The sequence below is a fragment of the Danio rerio genome, chromosome 19, assembly GCF_052040795.2.
Source record: "Danio rerio strain M-AB ecotype USA chromosome 19, GRCz13ab, whole genome shotgun sequence".
Taxonomy (NCBI): domain Eukaryota; kingdom Metazoa; phylum Chordata; class Actinopteri; order Cypriniformes; family Danionidae; genus Danio; species Danio rerio.
The window spans coordinates 10546352-10568895 of record NC_141039.2 but is presented as its reverse complement, the minus strand read 5'-3'; the positions used below and the strand labels follow the sequence as shown (position 1 = coordinate 10568895).

General features: G+C 34.1%; 3 protein-coding genes across 4 annotated transcripts in view; 1 reads left to right on the top strand and 2 right to left on the bottom strand.

Annotated features, from left to right (window-relative positions):
• The window catches only part of si:rp71-15k1.1, a 465095-nt gene that overhangs the window by 266257 nt on the left and 176294 nt on the right, over positions 1-22544 (bottom strand). The gene's annotated exons all lie outside the window — the stretch shown is intronic.
• vamp1a (vesicle associated membrane protein 1a) lies at positions 1361-13948 on the top strand. Of its 2 annotated transcripts, XM_087294293.2 has the most exons (6): positions 1361-1666; positions 1905-1920; positions 3135-3264; positions 3691-3849; positions 11440-11491; positions 12498-13948. In XM_087294293.2, coding segments are annotated over exons 2-6 (360 nt in total). In that variant the 5' UTR covers positions 1361-1666; positions 1905-1918; the 3' UTR covers positions 12515-13948. The 2 variants fall into 2 exon arrangements, with proteins under 2 accessions (XP_087150419.1, NP_998563.1); NM_213398.1 differs by lacking the exon at positions 1361-1666 and having other exon boundaries at positions 1886-1920; positions 12498-12747.
• si:ch211-288g17.3 lies at positions 14064-19108 on the bottom strand. Its single transcript, XM_087295467.1, has 2 exons — positions 19028-19108; positions 14064-16540 (listed from the first exon to the last, which is right to left on the bottom strand). Exon 2 carries the CDS (start codon positions 16469-16471, stop codon positions 15335-15337), a length of 1137 nt encoding a protein of 378 aa, XP_087151593.1. The 5' UTR covers positions 16472-16540; positions 19028-19108; the 3' UTR covers positions 14064-15334.

Below are 22544 nucleotides of genomic sequence, written 5' to 3'. Positions count from 1 at the left end.
TTTATTTTTGCTAAATTTATCTGACAGTTTTACTTGCATTATATACTATATATATGTATGTATTTATACTTTATGTATATACAATAACTCATATCCTTCAGATATAATTCTAATATGCTGATTCAGTGCTGGGCGAAGCAGTGGCGCAGTAGGTAGTGCTGTCCCTGGTTCGAGCCTCGGCTCAGTTGGTGTTTGTGTGTGGAGTTTGCATGTTCTCCCTGCGTCCGCGTGGGTTTCCTCAGGGTGCTCCGGTTTCCCCCCCAGTCCAAAGACATGCGGTACAGGTGAATTGGGTAGGCTAAATTGTCCGTAGTGTATAAGTGTGTGTGTGTGAGAATGTGTGTGTGTGGATGTTTCCCAGAGATGGGTTGCGGCTGGAAGGGCATCCGCTGCGTAAAAGTTGGTGGTTCATTCCGCTGTGGCGACCCCGGATTAATAAAGGAACTAAGCCAACAAGAAAATGAATGAATGAATAATTTAGTGCTCATGAAACATTTTTTTTTTATTGATATCAGTGTTTCACCTCAAATATTGCTGTTTGTTTACATCATTAGTCTAATATTTTATAAAGACTATATTTAAGCATTGTTCATGATTTTCCAAAATCCTCAATCTAGAAATGACACCCTAGCCTAAACTCAAAAATGAATCTGCTACCGGATAAGAACACTGCATTGTCTTGACTGTTCTAGAATCGTTTTTAACAACTCATTAAATTTGTTGACTGTCTGAGTCACAGTTTTGCCATTAGTGGTGGTCAGCTCTTTGGCCATAGTTTGGGCGCAGGGCCGAATATTTCTCTCATTGATTGGTGCTGTGAGCTCAGCAGTCATTACAGTGATGCTGTTACCACAGCGACCGAACTGTCTGTAGCACTTTGCTGAGCTTTGTTATTGGCTGCGCTGCTTCCGTTTACTGCTTATGCAGCCAAAACCACACTAATGCTCACCTATATGTCTGACTAAAAGGTTTCACTGTTTAGCAATAATGTTGCAGGATTATTTAACCATACTGCAGATAGAATGGAGATTTGCTTTTGCGTGCCACTATAGAAGCCTATGAACACATGCATTGCACAAGTAGTTTAAATATGATCAGATTGTGTATCTGAGGTGATTACTATATGATGGTTAGCTACACCCATTTTCAGTGCCTCTCCTCCCTTTCTTACTGTTAAAATCCCAGGCCTGTGAGGGGGGTTGGAAGTGTAGCTACATTGTGCTGAACCACCGCAGTGCTGTCCCGTTAACGTTACCGCGAGGGGCGGGAGCGGTGTGTGAATGTAAGAGAGAGAGACTCACTGAAAGTGATCGTGATCTTTCTCTCTCTCTCATCCCCTCCCCTTCTCTCTCACTCAGGCATACATACACTTTCATGCGGACACGAGAGGACTATTATTTTTTCCGTCCAGGTCGTTTAAATCTATTCTAGAGACGCATTTATCATGCTAGTGTTTCTTGGTTTACTGCTATTTCCAACAGCCTAACAAAAGTTGAAGCCTGTCATTTTAATTAAGTCGTCACTTGACTGCGTATATATTTTTCCCAATACCTGTTCTCAGGAGGATACATTTATAGTTTTTCGCCTCCTGTGTGAAAACTGAAGGCTTTTCTTACCGAAGACTGGGATTGGTGTTTCGAGGCTTTATTCGCCTGAGGCTCTTTCGGTAATGCAGCACTTTTTTGTGATGACGCGGTCTAGACATCTTTACCATCCTCGGGGGAATGTCGTTTACTGCATTGATATAGAGTTGATTATGAGGAATACTTTGTGCTTTTTCTACCTGCTGTGTGCTTTTGTCGTCAATGTAGGAAGTTTGGCTGTTGACTACTAATCCTCTCTCTCTCTCTCTCGTCCTCTCTCTTTTTTCTGCATCCTCGGTGACGACGGTCTGTTCTATAAAGCACCTGCCAACAAAATGTAAGTAGGCCTACTCTTTATTTATACTACACAAATACAAAATGTTCTAACAAATACGTCAATGTACTAAAAAAGGGAAAAAAAACTCTTTATTAATTCAGTATTTATAATCAGTTCAATGCCTGAGATGTCTCGATATAAGCGTTGGGATAAGATACTAAATGACAACTTACTGTGTTTTTCGTATTGTGTTAAGCAATAACAGCGTTCGGGTTGCTTGGAATAGAGTTAACCAAAAGCGCCGCAAAATCTAGGTTTTAAAGCTGATACATCATAATTTAAGTAGACTTTAGTGTCCTGCTCCATCTATCGGAATTGAAATGGAACTACATCGAAGATTAAGTTATATTAAATCATGGCGGTAGGGCCTACATAAAACTTACCTAGATTGAATAGTCCGATTTATTCGATGCCCTTCAGTCAATTCGCCACATAAACAGTTGGTTATCATGAAAGTACATTTTAACGAACTTCACTACGTATTTTAACAAAACACGTATGTTTAATCTTGTGTTTTTTATATATTTCCATCTACCTCAATTCTAACCGATGTGCTCACTTAACAAATTGCAGTTGCTATGGTTATTTATCAAGGCGAAGGCGCGAAATCCTTCTTAAGTTTAAATGGAAACGTTTGTTAAGGCTAGTTTGTACATTTAAAACAACACAGCTTTGGTTTAATTTTGACTAAAGCTTTATTAAACCCCTCACACCATTTTATGCTAGCTCCGAAAAAGCTTATAATAGCCTACAATTTGAGATTTCTTAACATTTATCATAGTTCTACTACAGATTAAGAAAAAAGTTAAACTATGCTAACCATACAATAACAGTTGTTTCATTACACTAGCCATTGTTTAACCATGGTTTTGTACACAATATGTCACTAGGCCTAAATGATAACCAGTCCTCCAAACGACCATGGTTACTACACTTTTACTAGTTATAATAACACCAATGTTAATTTTCAAAGGGTTTAAATGTGACGTAAGTGTATGCAGTACAAAAAACCTTGCAAATGTCTTATAATACATCTATTAGATTCCTTAATGAGCTTTTGCATCATGGCCTGCTGAATCAGGCCTGATTCAGCATAATTTATTTACATTAAGGACACAAATTGCTATTACAACCAAAAAAATCTAAAACAACAAGAAAGGACTTTTGAGGAACTCCAAAATATGCCTTCGTAACCCCTTTCTGTCTTCCCTCAGGTCTGCCCCAGATGCTGCCGCAAGCCCTGGAGCCCCAGGAGCCCCAGAGGGTGAGGGAGGCGCGCCAGCCCAACCTCCAAACCTCACTAGCAACCGCCGTCTCCAGCAGACACAGGCCCAAGTGGATGAGGTGAATATTAATATTATCTCATAAGCTGGACAAGGTAAATCTTGACTTCAGAGAAGAGTAAACTAAGGAAATTATTGAGTATTTTGCCATTAAGTATGGCCAAATCTACTACATAAACCACGTATATATAGTTATATATAGTTATAGTTTACATCATTTGATGTTGAACGTGATTTAGTCAAAGTTTTTTTATATGATTGTGGGTCAGTTAAGAGCAAGATAACATTTGCCGGACCTTGATGGACTTTCTTGGAGGTATAAAAATTTAATGCAGTCAAACATTAAGGTGCAGGCCAGGCTCCTATACAATATTCATGCTTTATTGTTGTCTGCATTTTCCATTCAAAGTGACTTTCAGATTCACATTTACTCTCTCACTGAGGCATTTCTGCGATGTCATGTTGCTGTGTTTTCTGAATGTCTCAGGTGGTTGACATCATGCGTGTGAATGTGGACAAGGTTCTGGAAAGAGATCAGAAGCTGTCAGAATTGGACGACCGGGCAGACGCACTGCAGGCCGGAGCATCACAGTTTGAGAGCAGCGCTGCCAAGCTAAAAAACAAGTACTGGTGGAAGAACATGAAGGTGCGCTCTGGGAAATTTAGTACAGTTTGGTGGGAGAGTCTGGGTTGTTTATTTACATCTAGAATCCATTGCTGGAATAAAGCAATAGAAACTATTTTTGGTTAGAAATTGCGAGAAAGTCACACAGAAGTAATACACTGAATTAAACAAGACATTTTGAAGTACACAGTAAAAAATGATTGCTGCATACATATTTTTAACGGGCTCTATGCACAGCTAGAGTTTTAAAGCCAACAATAAAAGTCCGGACGGTGAAAGCTTAATCTGGCTATTTTCAATTTCACATGGTTGATTTTACAGCATTGATGTTTGTAATGTAATTGCAGTACATTCAGTTAATAAGACGTAAGTATTCGTTTAGTTGTTCAAGCGTAAAACGAGATAAAAGACGTGTATACGCTAGCACCGTCAGTAGCAACAGGCTAGCGCAGAAATTCAGTTGGAAATACTGGGGTAAAATAAACTGTCATATTTTAAAGACATGGCGGAGGGAAATGGAATTTAATGCGGTGCTTCATGTCCGATGTAAGACCCAGTTTATATAGTATATCTAACAGCAGTGAAGATCACTGATTTTGAAAGAAATCAGATCTTAAACGTGACAATTTTGTAATAGAAAGACAGTCCACCGGAAGCCCTTGGGCTGAAAATTAAAAGTCTGTGTGCATGTAGCCCATCGAATTCAATTAACTTTTTAGTCATATCAACTTACATCAGTCACACTGACTAAAATATTAAGTTAAATGTTGTATAACTGAACAAAATTAAGTTGGAACCTGATTAGCTGATTAAAATGAGTTAAAAAGTTTTAAAATGAGTTAAAACATTTTGAAATCATATATTTTTTTAGTTTAGAAAGACTGAAGTAGCATTTTCTTTTAAAATGCAATACAACACTCAAAAATACAAATTTACATTCAAAACTAGAATTTAATCGACACATTTAGCAATTATATTTTTAATATAAATTAGCTGTAAAATCATTCTTTGATTAAACACAATCACACTCATTTTAATGCACCAAAATACTACAAATGTTTAAATTACTAAATAGTGGAATAAGGAAAAGGATTTACACTGAAATTTTATATTTTAGCTCCCTTAATAATACAATACTAATTATAAAATTTTAAAAATATATTCCTTAATTTAAAAAAAACAATACTTATCAATGGTATTTACTAAAAGATAAAACTAAAAAATTAAAAATCTATAAATGTTTAAAAATCAACCTTACTTATTTCAATAATTTATCTTTTGGATTTGCAATCAGAATTTTTTCTCGACACATTTCTGATCATAATAGTTTTAATAACTCATTTTTTAATAACTGAATTATTTTATCTTTGCCATGATGGCAGTAAATTATATTTTACTAGATATTCTTCAAGACACTTCTATTTAGCTTAAAGTGACATTTAAAGGCTTAACTAGGTTAATTAGGGTAATTAGGCAGGTTATTGTATAACAATGGTTTGTTCTGTAGACTATCGAAAAAATATATAGCTTAAAGGGGCTAATAATAGTGACCTTAAAATGGCGTTTAAAAAATTTAAAACTGCTTTTATTCTCGCCGAAATAAAACAAATAAGACTTTCTCCAGAAGAAAAAATGTTACCAGACATACTGTGAAAATTTCTTGATCTGTTAAACTGCATTTCGGAAATATTTAAACAAGAAAAACAAATTAAAAGAGTGTTTAATAATTCTGATTGCAACTATAAAGTTTCAAAAAAATAAGTTGATAGTTTACACAGTTGGTGTTTCAATATTGGCAGCAGTAAAGATGGCCGGGCAGAGCTGACTCAACGCTAAAGCAGAAGCCGTCTCATTTGGATATAACCTGAATGCAACCCAGCCTATAAGTCACGCCGCTGGCCAGCGTTTCAGATATATTACGCAAGTTGCAGTTGTGACGCAAGCTTAGGTACTGCAGTATCAGAATGAGTCCGGCCAATCCTGAAACAGTTTACATCTGTAGACAGTAAGCATCTTGCTTAGAAATTTCCATTTAATTCCATCTATAAATAGAAAGAGCTTTCTGGAGCATGCCACAGATAAAAACTCATCCACTGTAGTGAATATAAACATTTTCTTTATAACCATCATTTGTTCCATAGTAGGATAAATGTTTAGTTTAAAATGGAGTGGTGTTTGAGATAATATACATTCCAAAAAATTTTTTTTTTTTTTTTTTGGGGGGGGACAACTTAATTGTTTTATGTTCAATCCATTTAAATTTGCAAAAACTAATACGTTATTTTAAACCTTCATGTGACCCCAACACAAATCAATTGTGTGTGGAACCCAGCATTTTTTACAGTGTAGAAATAAATACTTCTAATATATGCATTGTGATTCTAAACACATTGTTTACTTAACTTAATGAATTCCTTTTCATTATTAAGAACAATGTCTTGTTTGAAATGGAGAGGAGATTCAGATGTGAAGTGTTGGGTCTGTCTGTTTTTGGAGCATAACATGGATCTTAATGCAGCATTTGTAGTCAATTTAAATATATGTGAATTATAAACATGTAATTTGCATATCAATTCAGTTTATTCCTATAGTTCCTGTTTATTCCCGAGTAGCAGAAATGTTTTTTTTTTTTTTTAATGAAATGATAAAGAAGCTCTTCCATTTGGACCTCAGTTTTTTGAAGCGTCACACAGATATAAATGTAGTGAATCTAGGATATTTTTTACTATAATTATAAACATAATTTTAGTGATCATTTCCCTTTTCCGTAATAGGGCAAATGTTTAGTTTGAAATGAAGAGGCACTTTCAAAGTGTTGCGTTAGATAATAGTTAGGCTCAATTGCAGGAAAAAAAACACATTTACTTAAAGGGAGAGTTCACCCGCAGTCTCCCGCATTTATTTCTAGATTTTTATGAATTTTTTTTGTTTGTTGAACACAAAACAAGATATTCCGAAAAAAGCAGCCATTAGCTGTTTCCATCCAAAGATGCAAATTAGATGTTCACTATCTCACTGCAATTCGTAACTTTTTAATTTATTGGCTAATTTCTTTGAATTAGTATGATCTCATTTGTACAATTTAGTACGTTTTTCTTATCCCCATTGACAGTGTAGTTTAGGGGTGGGGTTTCCTTCTAAAGATGAGAATTAGATGTATGGGCAAGACTGGAATATTGCGTAAAACATTTGCAAATAAAGCACCATTTATAGCCAATTAGACAAAGAGAACAAAAATATCACTTCCTGATAAACCAACGGTATTTCATGGCAATTCATAACTTTTAGTGGCTAATTCGTTTGAATTTGTACAATCTCATTTGTACAATTTAGTGTGATTTGCTTATCCTCCAGTGAGGGGTTGGGTTTGGTGCCACGCCTCCTTTTAAAAATCGTACATTTTCGCATGACTGAACTCGAATTGGTATGAATTAGCCACTAAACTGACAACATGTAAAATAGTTACGTTTCCTCGTGAGATCAGGCCGGATAAATTTGTGCCGAATATCTAAATGAAAAATGCAATTTGTTTTGGTTAGAGAAGCAACTGTGGGACTTTATTCTTATTTAATTAATGACTTGTGTATCAGAAGATGTAACGTAATAAACGATGCTTTTGGGGACTAAAGACTACTCTTTGGGAGCACAGATGCTCAAAACAGTTCTTGAGGTAATAATAATGAAACTTTGATGAGACTTTGGCTGAGGGGTTTTAGACTGACCAAAACAACATTTCAAATGTTTTACAATGTGGTGAGTCTGCTTGTTTGTCCATTAATGCCGTCAATTTTTGTTATCACATGATCTGTTCAAATAAAATCGAAGAATGATGGAAAAAAAAACAGCCATTAGCTATGTTTCCATCCAAAGATGCGAATAAGATTTTGACTATCTCACTGCAATTCAAAACTTTTTTTTATTTAGTGTGTAATTTCTATGAAGTAGTACAATCGCATTTGTACAATTTAGTAGAATTTTTTTATCCCCATTGACAGTTGAGTTTAGGGGTGGAGTTTAGATGTATGCGCAAAACTGGACTAATACGTGAAACATTTGCGTATAAAGCACCATTTCCAGCCAATGAGAGAAAGAGATTAAAAGCATTACTTCTTGATAAACCGACGATGTTTCATGGCAATTCGTAACTTTTTGATTCAGTGGCTAATTCATATGAATTTGTACAATCTAATTTGTACAATTTAGTATGATTTGTTTATACTCCTATGAGGGTTGGGTTTAGGGGTGGGGTTTGGTGCCACGGCTCCTTTTAAAAATCTTGCATATTGCCCGACTGAACTCTAATCCTTATGAAATTGGCACTAAACTGACAAAATGTAAAATAGTTACGTTTCCAAGATCAGACTGGACAAATGGAAAACGGAGTTTGTTGTGGTAGGAGAAGCAACTACAGGACTTTTTTTCTCATTTAATAAATTACTTGTTTATCAGAAGACGTAATTCAATAAACGTTAACTTTCAGTTGGAGACTGCTCTTTGGGAGGGCAAATGCTCAAGACAGTTCAGGAGGTAGTAACAACGAAACACTTTGATGACGGACTTTGGCTGAGGGGTTTTAGAATGACCGAAACAACATTTCAAACATATTACAAATTTTATCATATTATCTGTTTAAATAAAATCACATGACCTTTTTAATGTGCATGCTGGAATTTATTCAGTAAACGCGTTTCCATCATAGTTTATGCATATTTTTCTTATTGGTTAAAAACTTTGTATATAATATAATACTTTTTTTTAAGTACTAATGCACATTTTCAAAATGTAGGCAGAACTTGCCACTTCCATTAAAGAAAAGTTTTATTGCGATATTTCAAAATGCGTGTAAAAATATGTGGATGGAAAAAGTCACCATTGATTTTCATAGTAGGAACAAAAATTCTTTGGATGACAATGACTAATTTTTTTCAGATATTCTTCAGTATATCTAACTTTGTGTTAAACAGAGGAAACTCAAACTGAAGTACATAATGGGGGATGATTTTATTTTTGTGTGGTTTATCAGTTAATCTTTTTCCTCAGTAAGAGAAACATCTTGCTTGTGATGGAGAACCACCTCACATGTTTTGCATTGGTTTGTCTGGGCCGTGGACAGCCTCACTTTACATATTAGATTTTTATCTCTCCATCCAACGATCTGTCAATCCCCTCGCTCTGGATTTATAAGCTCCCCCTCGTTCACCTCCCCTCCAGACAGCATAAATTTATTAGTCCCCTCTGCCACCCCCCCTACACCACCCAGATGGCCTAACAGCTGCCCGTCCCGTCCAGCAGTGAGCGCTGTGGGGGAGGGGAAGGGGCTTCTAGTTGCAATCTGGATTACAGCATCTCCGGATTAAAACCCAGATGTGATTTGTGATGTAACTCGCATTAATCTGCACCCGTTCACTCCTCCCTTTCCTCCATCTTTCTCTTTTCCATTACACTTTCCTATTATACATGTGCAGATTGTTCCTTTCCAGATTTCTTACATTTTAACTCTTATTCAAGGATTTACTCAAGTTTTATGATGGTACATTCGCATTAATTTGTCGTAAATATGTTTTTATTACCCAATTTATGCTTGTGGATAAATAAAATGATAAATGAAAAGTGAAAATACATCATGTAGAGTTATTTTGAGGTCAAGAAAGCTGCGCATGTTATAATTATAAACATGAATTAATTGTTTATTTAGTGTCATTAGTTTATATTTACACCATTTACAAGAGTATTTCTTGTATGTAAAGTATGTTTTGGAATTAAGAGATCGTTTAAAAATGACTATAATTAATGGAAGAAAATAGTAGATGTTAACCTGAAAAGGGGATTGTTTTAACCCTTTAACTGCCTTCTCTACTAAATGGTTGACCATATTTTGACTGTTTTAAATACTGGTTTACACACACAGCATTGTTGGTTTATGAAAAAATCAATCAAACATAATCCTGTTGCACTGGTACTCTTGATTTTAGGTTTTATTGTAAAAAAAAAAAGACACTTCAAAAAAAAAATTATTTAGTATTGAGAAATGTTTTATTTTGATTATTTCATAAATAAATTGGTCTTTACACTTCATATTTTCAGATTTTTCATAGTATATGTATTTATTCCGGAACTTTTACCATAAACCGACCTATCAACCATTTGGTAAAGGTTGATATTTTAGAAATTATGAGATGTGTTGAAAAAGTGCATTAAGTGTGTTGAATAGGAGTTAAGAAATGCAATCCAAACATTTCTTTTTCTTGGTGGCGGTTAAAATTTATTTTTTTATTAAAATAAAAAAGTAAGAAATTAAACATTTTGGAGATACTAAAAGCGTAATTGGCTTTTTATGTTCATTCATTCATTCATTTTCTTGTCGGCTTAGTCCCTTTATTAATCCGGGGTCTTTTTTTTTTTGTTTTTTGGACTTTAATCGTTTTTTTTTTGCCAACTTTTTTAAGCTTTAGTGATATATTGTTACAATATCTTGAATTAAATAATTTGACACCCTACATATTCAGTTTATTATTAATATTTTATTTAGTTTTAGTTAGTTTTACTACTAATAATAATTATTTTATTTATAAATAGCTACATGCACACCAACCAAATAAAAAAAATCTTGCAACAGATCTAGAAAAAAACTAAATGAGTCTTACAGCATTATTTTTTACACATCTGTATATAAAATACAGATGTGTAATTATGCCCCGTATACAGGCATAATTATTAGCCCCTTTAAGCTATATATTTTTGTATAGAACAAACCAACATTATACAATAACTTTCCTAATTACCGTCTAAGTACTGTCATCATGGCAAAGATAAAAAAAATCAGTTATTAGAAATGAGTTATTAAAACTATTATGTTTAGAAATGTGCAGAAAAACATTTCTTTTAAACAGTAAAATGGGGAAAAAGATAAACGCGAAAAAATAAACAATGGGGCTAATAATTCTGACTTCAACTGTATGTGTGTGTAGTTGAAGTCAGAATTATTAGCCCCCTGGTTTATTTTTTTCCCTAATTTCTGTTTAACAGAGAGATTTTCTAATCATAATAGTTTTAATTACTCTTTTCTAATAACTGATTTATTTTATCTTTGCCATGATGACAGTAAATTATATTTTATTAGATATATTTCAAGACACTTCTATTTAGCTAAAAGTGACATTTAAAGGCTTAACTAGGTTAATTATGTTAACTAGGCAGATTAGGGTACTTAGGCAAGTTATTGTATAATGATGGTTTGTTCTGTAGACTATCGAAAAAATATAGCTTAAAGGGGCTAATAATACTGAGCTTAATTTTTTTTATTAAAAACTTATTTTATTCTAGTTGAAACAAAACAAATAAGACTTTCTTCAGAAGAAAAAATATTATCAGACATATATATTTATATATATATATATATATATATATATATATATATATATATATATATATAATTATTATATTATATATATATATATATATAATAGATATTTTTTCTTATTTATCAGACAATTTATATTCTTATTTAGCTTTTTTTTGCACAGAATTAAATATTTTCTTTTCATGTAACTATTTTCACCATTGTGTAGTGGTGAATAATATAAATAATATAATTTTCTTTTTCTTCCACAGATGATGATAATAATGGGAATAATGGGGATCATCTTGTTGGGTATTGCTTTCAGTAAGTAGAAATTGCCATATAATTTCACAAATGCTAATTGCCGTACATAGTATTATTTATTGTTGTTATATTCCTACATGTTTTGCCATCTAGCATTTTGATCTGAAATCAAGAGTTCATTTTGGGCATAAGAGGTCATTTATGTAACGATATTAATAAGTATAAGATATTAAAAAGCCAATGTTTTATCGTAGCTGCTTCCAGTAAATGCTTAAATACACACACACACACATATATATATATATATATATATATATATATATATATATATATATATATATATATATATATATATATATATATATATATATATATATATATATATATATATATATATATATATATATATATATATATATATATATATACATATACATACATACATACATACAGTATATACATAAGTACAGTGCTCTGCATATATAAGTACACCCCTCACAAATCACTTTTCAATTCACATTTATATTATAAATATTATATTTGTGCATATACATTAGATTAGTCAGTACTGAAGCCAAATCTAGAGCTCATCTTACAAAATCACTTACGATATGGGTCTAAAAACTAGTACAGCCAAATCTATGTTGGAGAAAAATATTAAATACAAATAAAAGTTGTAAATAAAAATCAAGCAGCAAAAAAATTAACATTTTTTAGTAGGTTTTTTTTCCAATATTTTGCTTGAATTTAGTTTTCAATTTCTAAATATGTTTGCTGACTAAAATATTATTTTAATAAATATGTCAGTTTAATAAATCTGTTTTGTTTAAATGCACCAAAATACATTGCCTTTATTCACTGAGAAATGGATACAAATATTAATTTTCAAAATGGGGTGTACACAATTTTATGCTGAGCACTGTATAATAGATTAAAGAATATCAACTCTAATCGAGAATATCGATTTCTAAATTAAACGTAAAGCTCCAATATATTTCAGAATCAGCCTCGACTGACTCATTTCAGTCAATAATTCAGTGTTTTTTCATCTTTTTCCCTCCAACAGTGTACTTCTACTACTGAGCCTCTGGTGGGACACACAAGGACAGGCGATGTTGGCTTTGTGTGAACTCCACCCCTCCTTCTCTCCCCACCAATGCCTTTCATTGAATCCACAGTGTGTGTGCGAATGCGTGTGAGTGCAGTCATTGACGCAGTGCCTCTCCCTCCCTTTGTCTGTCACTGCATTTCTTTGTACCTTTCTTGAGTGCTTTGCAACAGTGCCCGAGCTTTACTCAACAAAAAAAAAAAAAAAATTGGTTAGGAATATCTGTGTGGTTTTAGTTTGGAGAATGTGTTGGTCCTTTTCAGGGGCCCCCAAAAAATAAATAAACAAAAAAAAAGGGTGATGCAATAATATAGATTTGTAGCGCTGGTCCGAATGAGCCCATGATTAACTAGAGGAAACGCAAAGATTAAGTTTAGGATCAAGTCATACATCTATGCACAGAAGCCAAAGTGTTTTACCCAGAAACGGCCTATGGTTCCATTCGGAAAAATAAATAAAAGAGTAAATATTATTACTCTGGTATTTTTGGAGGATAATGTATTGCCGTCATCCTTATAGATTCCTAACTCGATTTCCTTTCTCGTTTATAAACAAAGCTAAATGATTTCTTTCCGTAATGTTGACATCTGGATGGTACATTTTATAATTCGTTTGACATTTTAAAGATGTTGCACTCGATTTAAAGGATATTTGATTATGAATGGTCTCTTTTAAGCATAGCAGAAGACTAATGGAGGTGGAAAGAAAGTAAATAAAATGGTGTAAACAAAGTATTTTCTTCTATATTTGATTTTATATTTTCCCATGTGACAGTACGGTCACCAATGCAATTCTATACAGATGTATTTCAAGCTAAATAAAAGCTTGATAAATAAAAGTGTACAACTAGTGTTGTTATACCCGAACACCTCCTGACGTTACCATTTAGAATGAACTACTGATATGCAAACTGAAGGATAACGTGACTCAATGTATATATCATTTAGGATTCAGTGTGGGACTTACCCAGCACTGGAAATGACATCGTTCAGGGATGATCCTCTGCATGTGTTTGTGTGAAACCTACATGGGCACTTTAACCACCTTCGTAAATAGTGATTGTACGATTTTCTGTTGTTGTTGTTGGGGTATTAAGGACATATTGTCCAACACCTGAAATTTTGCTGTTATTGGTGTAACATTTTAATGCAAGCTCGTCATGTGTGAATAACATCCCCGTCATTAAGCATTAACCCAAATTGCAGGGCAGCGAATGTCTTTCCTTCATTAAAAAAAAAAGATCCTGAATTCATTGTGTTTTATGCAACCCGTTCCATTTGTAAATATGTGCTGCAGAGATAAACAACAGATCCTTCGCATTTGGAGCCAAGCTGCTAACTTGTGGTTTATTTGAAAGCATGTCTGCTTGCCCACCATGTGCTGATTCTAATAAAGTGCTGATGCTGTTATTCGCTCCTCCCCGTGTAGTTTTTTTATTTGCGGGCAGCTCGAAAAACGGAAGTTACTTCTGGTATGACTTTCAGAGCACCTCACACACAAAGTGAACGAAGGTTACACGGAGGCTTGGTGAATATGGTTTAATTGGTTATTAATCAGCAACAATGCTTCTCCAAATCACAAAGTGAAATGAATCATACAAAGCGGTGATACAGAAATGTATTCGTACTACAGCACAGATGAGTAACCTAATTTAGAAAGCGTGTACATGAAATGCACTCAATGTCTATTGAACCATGTCTGAACGGTAACGTTTTATTTTTTTTTTTTTTATACATGAAAGAACATTTCTAGATGCGAGATCTCAGCTAAAACAATCTGTTTTCAGCATCTACTGGTACATACCGATTAAACTAAAATCATACATGAATTAATCAAGGCAAGATCTACTGTTCATAGCAAGAGACGTCTATACGGTTTACACAAACTAAGCATGAAAACGAAGAAAAACAATTGGTTATATGAGGGAAGTTCAAAAAGGCAGAGCAAACGTATATAAAAAGGCATTAATGATATGAAAATTAAAACCAGGAGCCATTTTGTCAAAGCAGAATATGAATGTATTCACATTTCGCAAAACAAACGGCATTAAAAACTAAGCAATCACAAGAATGAGGGGTTTGCGTAAACTAAGCACCGAACATCTACAAACTATCAGACGAACATTTGATGAAGCATAAAATAAGACTGTTTCACTATAAAACACTGATTCCAGCGGGATCGATTTACAGTTGAAGGATGATGATAAAAGAAACACAAACTACAGCAAAGACGCACTTAACCGTCATCCTCGAATTCCGCAACCACATCAACATCGACTAAAACCGTCAGGGCAATTTAACAAATTTAAAAATTGAGTATTTTAAGATCCCGCGCACACAAAACTACTGCACAGGTATGACACTACTACGTCTGAAACAGTCTGGTTTGGTAGTTGCTTTCAAATTATTGGCACGAACCGTTGGTAGCAAATAAAGGTGTGCTTCGTATGATAACGTTTTCAATGGAACTGTTAATTGTGCATCCACGTTATTCGGATCCCATGATGTTTACAGGCTGCTACATGTCCTTCGATTTTGCATGCTTCAAATTATACAGACAAATTTCCCCATGCAAAAAAAACAAAGGAAATCGACTGTGCTCAATTAGATCGTGAGCAAACATTTCAGGTATTAATGAGCTTCAAAGTAAAAAGTGTGGAGGGGGAATACAGTCTGGCATGGCAGGCAACACCAAAAGCACACTTTTCAGATAAAAAAAAAAAGAATTATTGACATAGCCTATTAAAACCCTTCGAAAAATATACCCACCAATTTTCAACGAAGCCCCTCATCTTTTCATTTCTTTTTTTTGAACTTGCTCACCATCTCGTTCTCACTTGTGTTGTTGACTTTTGAACAATCAATGGCAGAGTCGTCATCGTCGTCGTCATCATCTTCATCCTCTGGGTCGGCGTCATTATCGCTCCCCCTGGTGTCATCATCATCGTTTGGATTCTGTGACGAGTCGTCGGAGGTGCGGGACTGTTTGGGAGAGGGAGCATCGGTGTCATCGTCGTCTTCCCCTGAGGCCGTTTTGTCTAGCATCCCCTCCTGTCTGACTTTGCTTGGACGTCCTCTCTTACGACGAGGAGCTCCATCGGCGCTCGCTGCTTTTTTCGCCTGGACTTTTCCGGTACTTGGCGGACGGCCCCTCTTGCGGCCTCCCTCTACGACTTTCTTCACCACAACAACCTTGATCTTTCTGCCTGTACCAGGAGGTCGTCCTCTCTTGCGAGGAGTCCCATCAGGGTTCTGTCGAACAATCTTGGGTTTGGGACCAGCCCCTGTGCCTGGGGGACGGCCTCTTTTTCGGGGCGATCCATCAGTTTGCTGAAGCTTCTTCACTTTGTTTAGAGAACCTGGAGGGCGACCTCTCTTTTTTGCGGAGCCATCGGTGGCTCTGGCAATCTTAGTGGAACCTGCAGGCCGACCCCTCTTTTTCTTCAAGGCACCGGATGGTCTGCCTCTTTTTCGCGGAGGTCCGTTAGCGACATCAAGGCTGCTGGCTTGTTTGGCTCCACTGCTTTGAGATTTCCCACCTGACTTGGGAGGTCTTCCTCTCCCCCTCTTTACCTTAGACCCTTCTCTGATGGGATGAATGCGAGGTCTTCCAAGGGGCTTGGACAGTTTCCGCTTGCGCTGCACACTCAACCTCTGAAGTCTCTCTGACTCTTCCTCGGGTGTTAGCGGGATCTTTCTAGGTCTGCCGGGTGTCCTCAGCTTCTTTGGTCGACCGCGTTTCTTCACCTTGGCCTTTATGACAATGTCAGGACAAAAGAAGTCTACCTTTTTGGATGGCCTGGCATTGTGTGAGGAGGCTTTCTCGGTGGTGAACTTCCTGTTGAGTGATCCCCGTGGCCGGCCTCGTCCACGTTTGGTTTGATGGCTGCCGTTGGGCAGAGGGCTCCCAGATCGATCTTTATCAACCTCCATCACGTTGCAGCTTCTCGCTCACAACTTCAGGCGGTTCAGTGCCACTCTTGTCTATCTGGAGGTCAGATCCTGAAAAAAAAAGGTTTTATTAAAAGACAGAAAAATAAGATGTATAACACTTAAATTAAACAGTTGAAAAGACATCAGTGAGCTTGTGCCATTTTCCCTCCAAATTTAAAATTCAATGTTTAACAATGTTTTTATACAAAAAGTTTCAGTAACTTGCTTTTTTAATTCTTAATTTTTTTACCTAATGTCTCTCAAGGTAATGCTTCATTTGACTTCACTTACACAAACTTTACAAAATTTACAAAAGAAACAGGGGGTGGGGTGAAAGAGTGCAAATTCCCTTTTAACATACTTGACAAGACAATTGTACAATTTTTCTAAATTTAGAAAAATATAAATTTCTGAATATATATTAGGCATGGGCTGGTTTAAGGTTGTGATGGAGTGATAACCTTGGATAAAAATATCACGGTTTCACGGTATTGTGATTACTGCTCAAAAATGTATTCTTGTTAAATGTCTGGGTAAAAAAAAAAAAAAAAAAAAAAAACGTTTTCCCCTTTGAACACAATATATTTTATTTTAAAAGACATTTAAAATATTTTGGAGCAGTAAACATGTCAGGTTAAATAATTAAAATAAATCATTGACTTCTGTCTTCATTAGTTTCAAGAACACAGATTTCTGTACATTTTAAAATGCCATTTTTGGATATATTTTCTGCTGGAGATACTGTTGTCCTAAAAAAAAATGTAAAAAATAGAAATCATACATATACTGTAGGAACGGTTTTGCAGAAAATAAATTTGAATTATTAATTCATTTTTAAAACTTATCCAAACTGCGTTTTACCTTGAAAACGGTTATCATCCCATGCCTAATATACACACAAACACACAATATTAAATGCATTTTAGTATTTTAAATGAAAATATAAATATACGATTGAGATTATTTGTTTTGATCAATTAACATTCTATAATCACTAAATTTACTGCATCTATAACTTTTCATATGATTTATCAATGGTTCTCTGTGGTTTTAAATATTTTTGAAATATTGTTTTTTTTTTTTACCTTGCCTGAATGGCACTCTAATATAAATATCTTATTATTTTAAAAAAAATCATATTCTAATAGCTACACCTATATATATTTCTATACACACACACACACACAACTAAAATTGACAGTAGTTTAAACAAATAATTTTTTTAAAATTACCAGTAATAAAAAAAACTAAATATTTTTTTAAATTAAAAAGAAAAATAATTTGTAATATAAATAAATATTAAATATATAATATTGTAATACTTAAAAATGTAAAACTACATTAGTTATTTGAAAACAATGGTGACTAATTTCGATCATAAAAGATTGTTCTAGAGCATTAAAAATAGTATTACCGTTTAGTCAGAACAGCTTATTTTAAATACTAAAGTATTTATATTACAATAGGCCAAATGAGGTGGTAAAAAATAGAGATTAATTTAAAATGTAAATACAAAATTTGGCATTTAATCCACTAAAGACCACCATTTCATTGCAGAAAGATTGCACATTGCAATTACAACGTTATCCACTTATATGGTTTAGTATTAAGATTACTTTTATAAAATACACTATATTAAAGCACAGTCCATGTTAATGATTCATATTATATACACATTATATAATTTAACTAGACATCAATGCTGCAGACTATTGTTTGAATTTAGAAAGCTTTATCATTGTACAACTTTAACTTAATCCACTTTAATCTTAACATATAGATTATTTTTAAATAAGTTACCAGTGTATCTATGAGGTAAACATATTTAGGTGTGTTCTTTATAAAATAAAAACACGGTGCTCTGTTAACTTTCTCGACTGAAATAAATACAATTTAGCAACTATCAAGGAGCAAAACCGCTACATTAGGATTATAAATACACAAATATAGAAAAAAATATAGAAAAAATACAAAACATTCTCCAAAAATAGCTAAAAAATATGGACCGAGTGTGGGGTGCATTGTTCTTTTTTTCATGTGGGAGCAGCACGTTTTAAACCCGATCGAAGCGCTGTTTGAAGGCAAGAGACAATGGAAAAAAGCATCTCAGTATTAACAACAGCAACACGCTTCAGCTGCAGAAGTTCGAGCACGTTGCAGACTTTTCAAGCATGCTCGACCGATGCAAATGGACATCTTTTCTACAACAGGAAAAAAATGACATCGTTTTATACCGCGAGATCTTACATATAGTTAGCAATATATTGACGACAAAATTCCCCTCACGTTACAGAAATTGCGCAAAAATGGCTAAACAATCGTAAACCTCGCAAGATTTCATGCAGAACGAGAGGAATAAAAGCGCGGATGCTGTAGTCTGGCTGCCATAATGTACAGTGAAGCCCGCGAGCTTTTGTAGTTCCAGGTAAAATGTGAGGCTCTGGCGATTTTTGTTAGCAGCCTGCTAACCCGACTAAGACAACTTTTCAATGGAAAAAGATACGACTTTCATTCGTTCGACAATAAAATGCGAAAAATATTCGAAAGCCAACACACCTTACTCAAAAAGCGCTTTCACGACAGCAGAGATGATCTTTTTCATGCATTCGACAATATTTTCGATGCAAACAGCATCGGACAGTGGGCGGGCGACTGTGATTATTTGAAAGGCAATGCCACTTCTTCTTCGTCCCTCTCTCGGCTTCGGCGGTTCCGGGTGGAGCTCCGCCTACTGGATTGGAGTGTGCAAATAACGAACGTCAACAAACCAAACGCTTCTTAAAATAGGAAAATGAACGAATAAGTCATTTACGGATGTCTATATGTTAATGTATTCACGGTATTTATGTTATTATATTGCTAAAAATCATAATACTTCTACTTTTGTTCTGTCATGAGTTCTTATAAGTGTAAGAAACCATTGGTTGTTTTAAAATAAGTTATATTTGTTTATTAAGGCATTAGAATGACTTATTGTGTCATATAAATGCTCATAAGATGGCTTGAGGCTTTACATCTGCTTCTGCACACAGGATTTTGAAAAAATAAAAAAGGGAAGAAAGGAAAGTGACTGCCCGCTCTTTTTGGCCAATCAGAGAGCCGGTCTCCTTTTCAATCATTTGCCGCGCTTCGGTCTGCTAACATCCGGTTTGCGAGTGTTTGTTGTGGGTGGGATTTGGGTGAGAGGGGACGTTTGGTTGGAAAGAAACAGAACAGCTTAAACATTATGACCATATGCTTAAAATGATAAAATGTACCATATTAAGACAAAACTTTTATGGTTACCAATGGCTACACTATAACTACATGGACCTATTTATTCTGAAATGTATTTATTTAACAGGGACAGCGCTCAAAAATTAACAGTACAACTGTAAGCCAGAGTTGGGCCACAAGGGCTAATTTTATCTTTTGCCTCCTGCCAGATTTTAAAAGGCAACCTAAAATCAAAAACACATACAATAACAGCAAAGTTGCATACGACAATAAGATAAAACATTTCAGAATTTCTTAAAATGTTAGACAAAAGAATTACACATGATTACAAACTTGATTTGCTTTCAGCCATTTCTTTAATTTGTATTTAAATGTTGAATAATTTGTAACGCCTCAGACATTTGTTCAAAGTTGTATGTCTAAACTACACAGCACAGTCTCCTCTGGTAACAGGTCATGTTGCTTGACCAGTATTGTTCTTGTATGTCACAGACTCACATAATTTAAATTACCACTTTAACAATTTGAAGAAAATGGTGGTCTCAGTCTCTTTATTTTGTTGTGATGTCACTGGCCCATGAACATTTCTTGCTTGTTGCCAAACTATTTCACCGCTGTAACCGGAGTCAATTCAATCATATCTTAATGTTAAAATGGCTGCCATAACATTATTTATCAATATGTTGATCCTTTTGGACTCTTGGAAGCTTTGGAAATTAAAAAATGTAATACAGGAAATACATTAGGACCATTGTTATTGTTTACATCTCTTTAAAAATGGGGACAAATAGACCGATTTTAATATACCACTATAAGAAATTCTTTCAATGAATATGGCAGTCTCAATCTCTTCATTTCTATGTTTCATATTGTTATTGAAAATTAAGATTATTCTACCAAGTATTTATTTTCAATGCTTTAAATGACATAAAACAAATGCTTTGACAGTATATTTCTTTTACTGGGCTATGTTTTTCATTCTGCAAACAGCTGATGACATTTCTTCCTAATTTCAAATTCATTGTCCTTTTAGAATCTTTTTTTATATCATGAAAAACTTCCAGGATATGTTTATACTCAATTCTAGACACACACAATACCAATGTTTTAATGTCATACGTGTTACATCATAAGAATGACACAGATTTTTAATTACAATCAATGGAAACATTTGTTTGTCTGCCCAATAGTAATTTAATGTACTTTAATTTGAAATTTGGAAGCAATGTTATCAGTTTATGCTACAGAAAAAGAAAAAAAAATATATATATATATATATTTTAACATTTTACTCAAACACATAAATATTAGTCTATATCCACAGAAACTGGAAAGTATGACTTGTTTTTTGATGCATGTTGGTTTTACTATAGTGATACTGTAGTAATACTATACCACTGTAGTGACCACCTTGGTTTAAACTAGATTTAAAAACCAAACAAATTTTGTTTTTTAAATTTTGCTATAGTAATATTGTATATTTAGTATATATATTATTGTATATATATAGTTATATTTGCTATATATTGTAGCATTAGTACTACGGTAAAGCTAGTTATCATAATTGTAGGAACCAAAGCAGATTGTTTTTAAAAAAGCAAAACTCTGAAAAAAAAAAAAAAGTTAATTGATGGAGATTTTATTAAAACATTTGCTTCTTATTTGGAAGGGAATGTAAACTGTGTAAAAATGTTTACATGTGCCAGAAAGATTAAGAAAAATTACAACTACAAAAAAAGATTTTCAATGAAATATTTATATAAACAAACAATAAAATATGAATTAACTCAATTTAAGCAACAGTAGTGGAACTATTCCTCATTTTATACACTAAAAGCAGCCTGATCTCACGAGAAAACGTAAGTATTTTACGTTTTGCCAGTTTAGTGGCTAATTCGTACAAATTCGTACAACTGAACTACCTTGAGAGACATTAGGTAAACTAATTGTACGATTTTAAAAAGGAGGCGTGGCACCTAACCCCACCCCTAAACCCAACCGTCATTGGGGGATACGAATTAGCCACTAAATCAAAGTTACGAATTGCCGTGAGATTGTGTTGACTAAAACCCAACAGTCAACTTTATCAAATGAAATGAGTGTAGTTAAATCAAAATAAACGTTAATTCTACTCAATTGAAAAAAGTTTTGAGCTCAGTGTTGAAGGTGTTAATTAAATACCTCATTACTTCAACTTAAATGGAGTAAGTTCACAGTATAGATTAGTTTTTTTTAACTCAAATGGTTTGTAGCAATCAGTTTCCTCAATTGGATTGAGTTGCCTTAACCTATTGACTTTTACAGTACTCTGTTGGTTTGAGTTCTCTTTGTTCAATAGGTTTTACTGTGCTCAAATTGCTTCGTTTACTCAAATGGATTAAGTGCACAGTACTCATTAGGATTAGTTTTTAAACTTAAATCATTTGTTGCAATCAGTTTCCTCAAATAATTTGAGTTACCTTTTTGGGTTTTACAGTGTACTGTAGTACTATGGTTTTACTTCAAATGCTGTGATAAAACGATGGTTAAATTTTTAGTTACGGTTTTACTTCAATCACCACATAAAAAAAAGGATTTTATTTAGTTTGCAATAAGTACATTTTCAATCATAGTTATTTTCATGAGGGTTAGCCAGAACTTTATTGCAAGGGATTTTCAAATACTTTAGTGTTGTCAGCTATAAGGAACTGCTTCACCTGTTTTCATGCCAGGCTCAATGTTCTGCCTGACAGTTGCTGATTGAACGATGAAGGCAGGGAACAAACCATATGTTGAGGAAGGAGATTCTGCTGAACAATTCATCACAATTTACTTAACTCTTACCACATCATTGTGTAGAAAAAAACAACAAAAAAAT

Coding starts and splice junctions, on each gene's coding strand:
- vamp1a (XM_087294293.2), top strand. Junction 3,265..3,690: donor CACAGGCCCAAGTGGATGAG/GTGAATATTAAT, acceptor TGAATGTCTCAG/GTGGTTGACATCATGCGTGT. Junction 3,850..11,439: donor ACTGGTGGAAGAACATGAAG/GTGCGCTCTGGG, acceptor TTTCTTCCACAG/ATGATGATAATAATGGGAAT.
- si:ch211-288g17.3 (XM_087295467.1), bottom strand. CDS start 16,471: ATGGAGGTTGATAAAGATCGATCTGGGAGCCCTCTGCCCAACGGCAGC.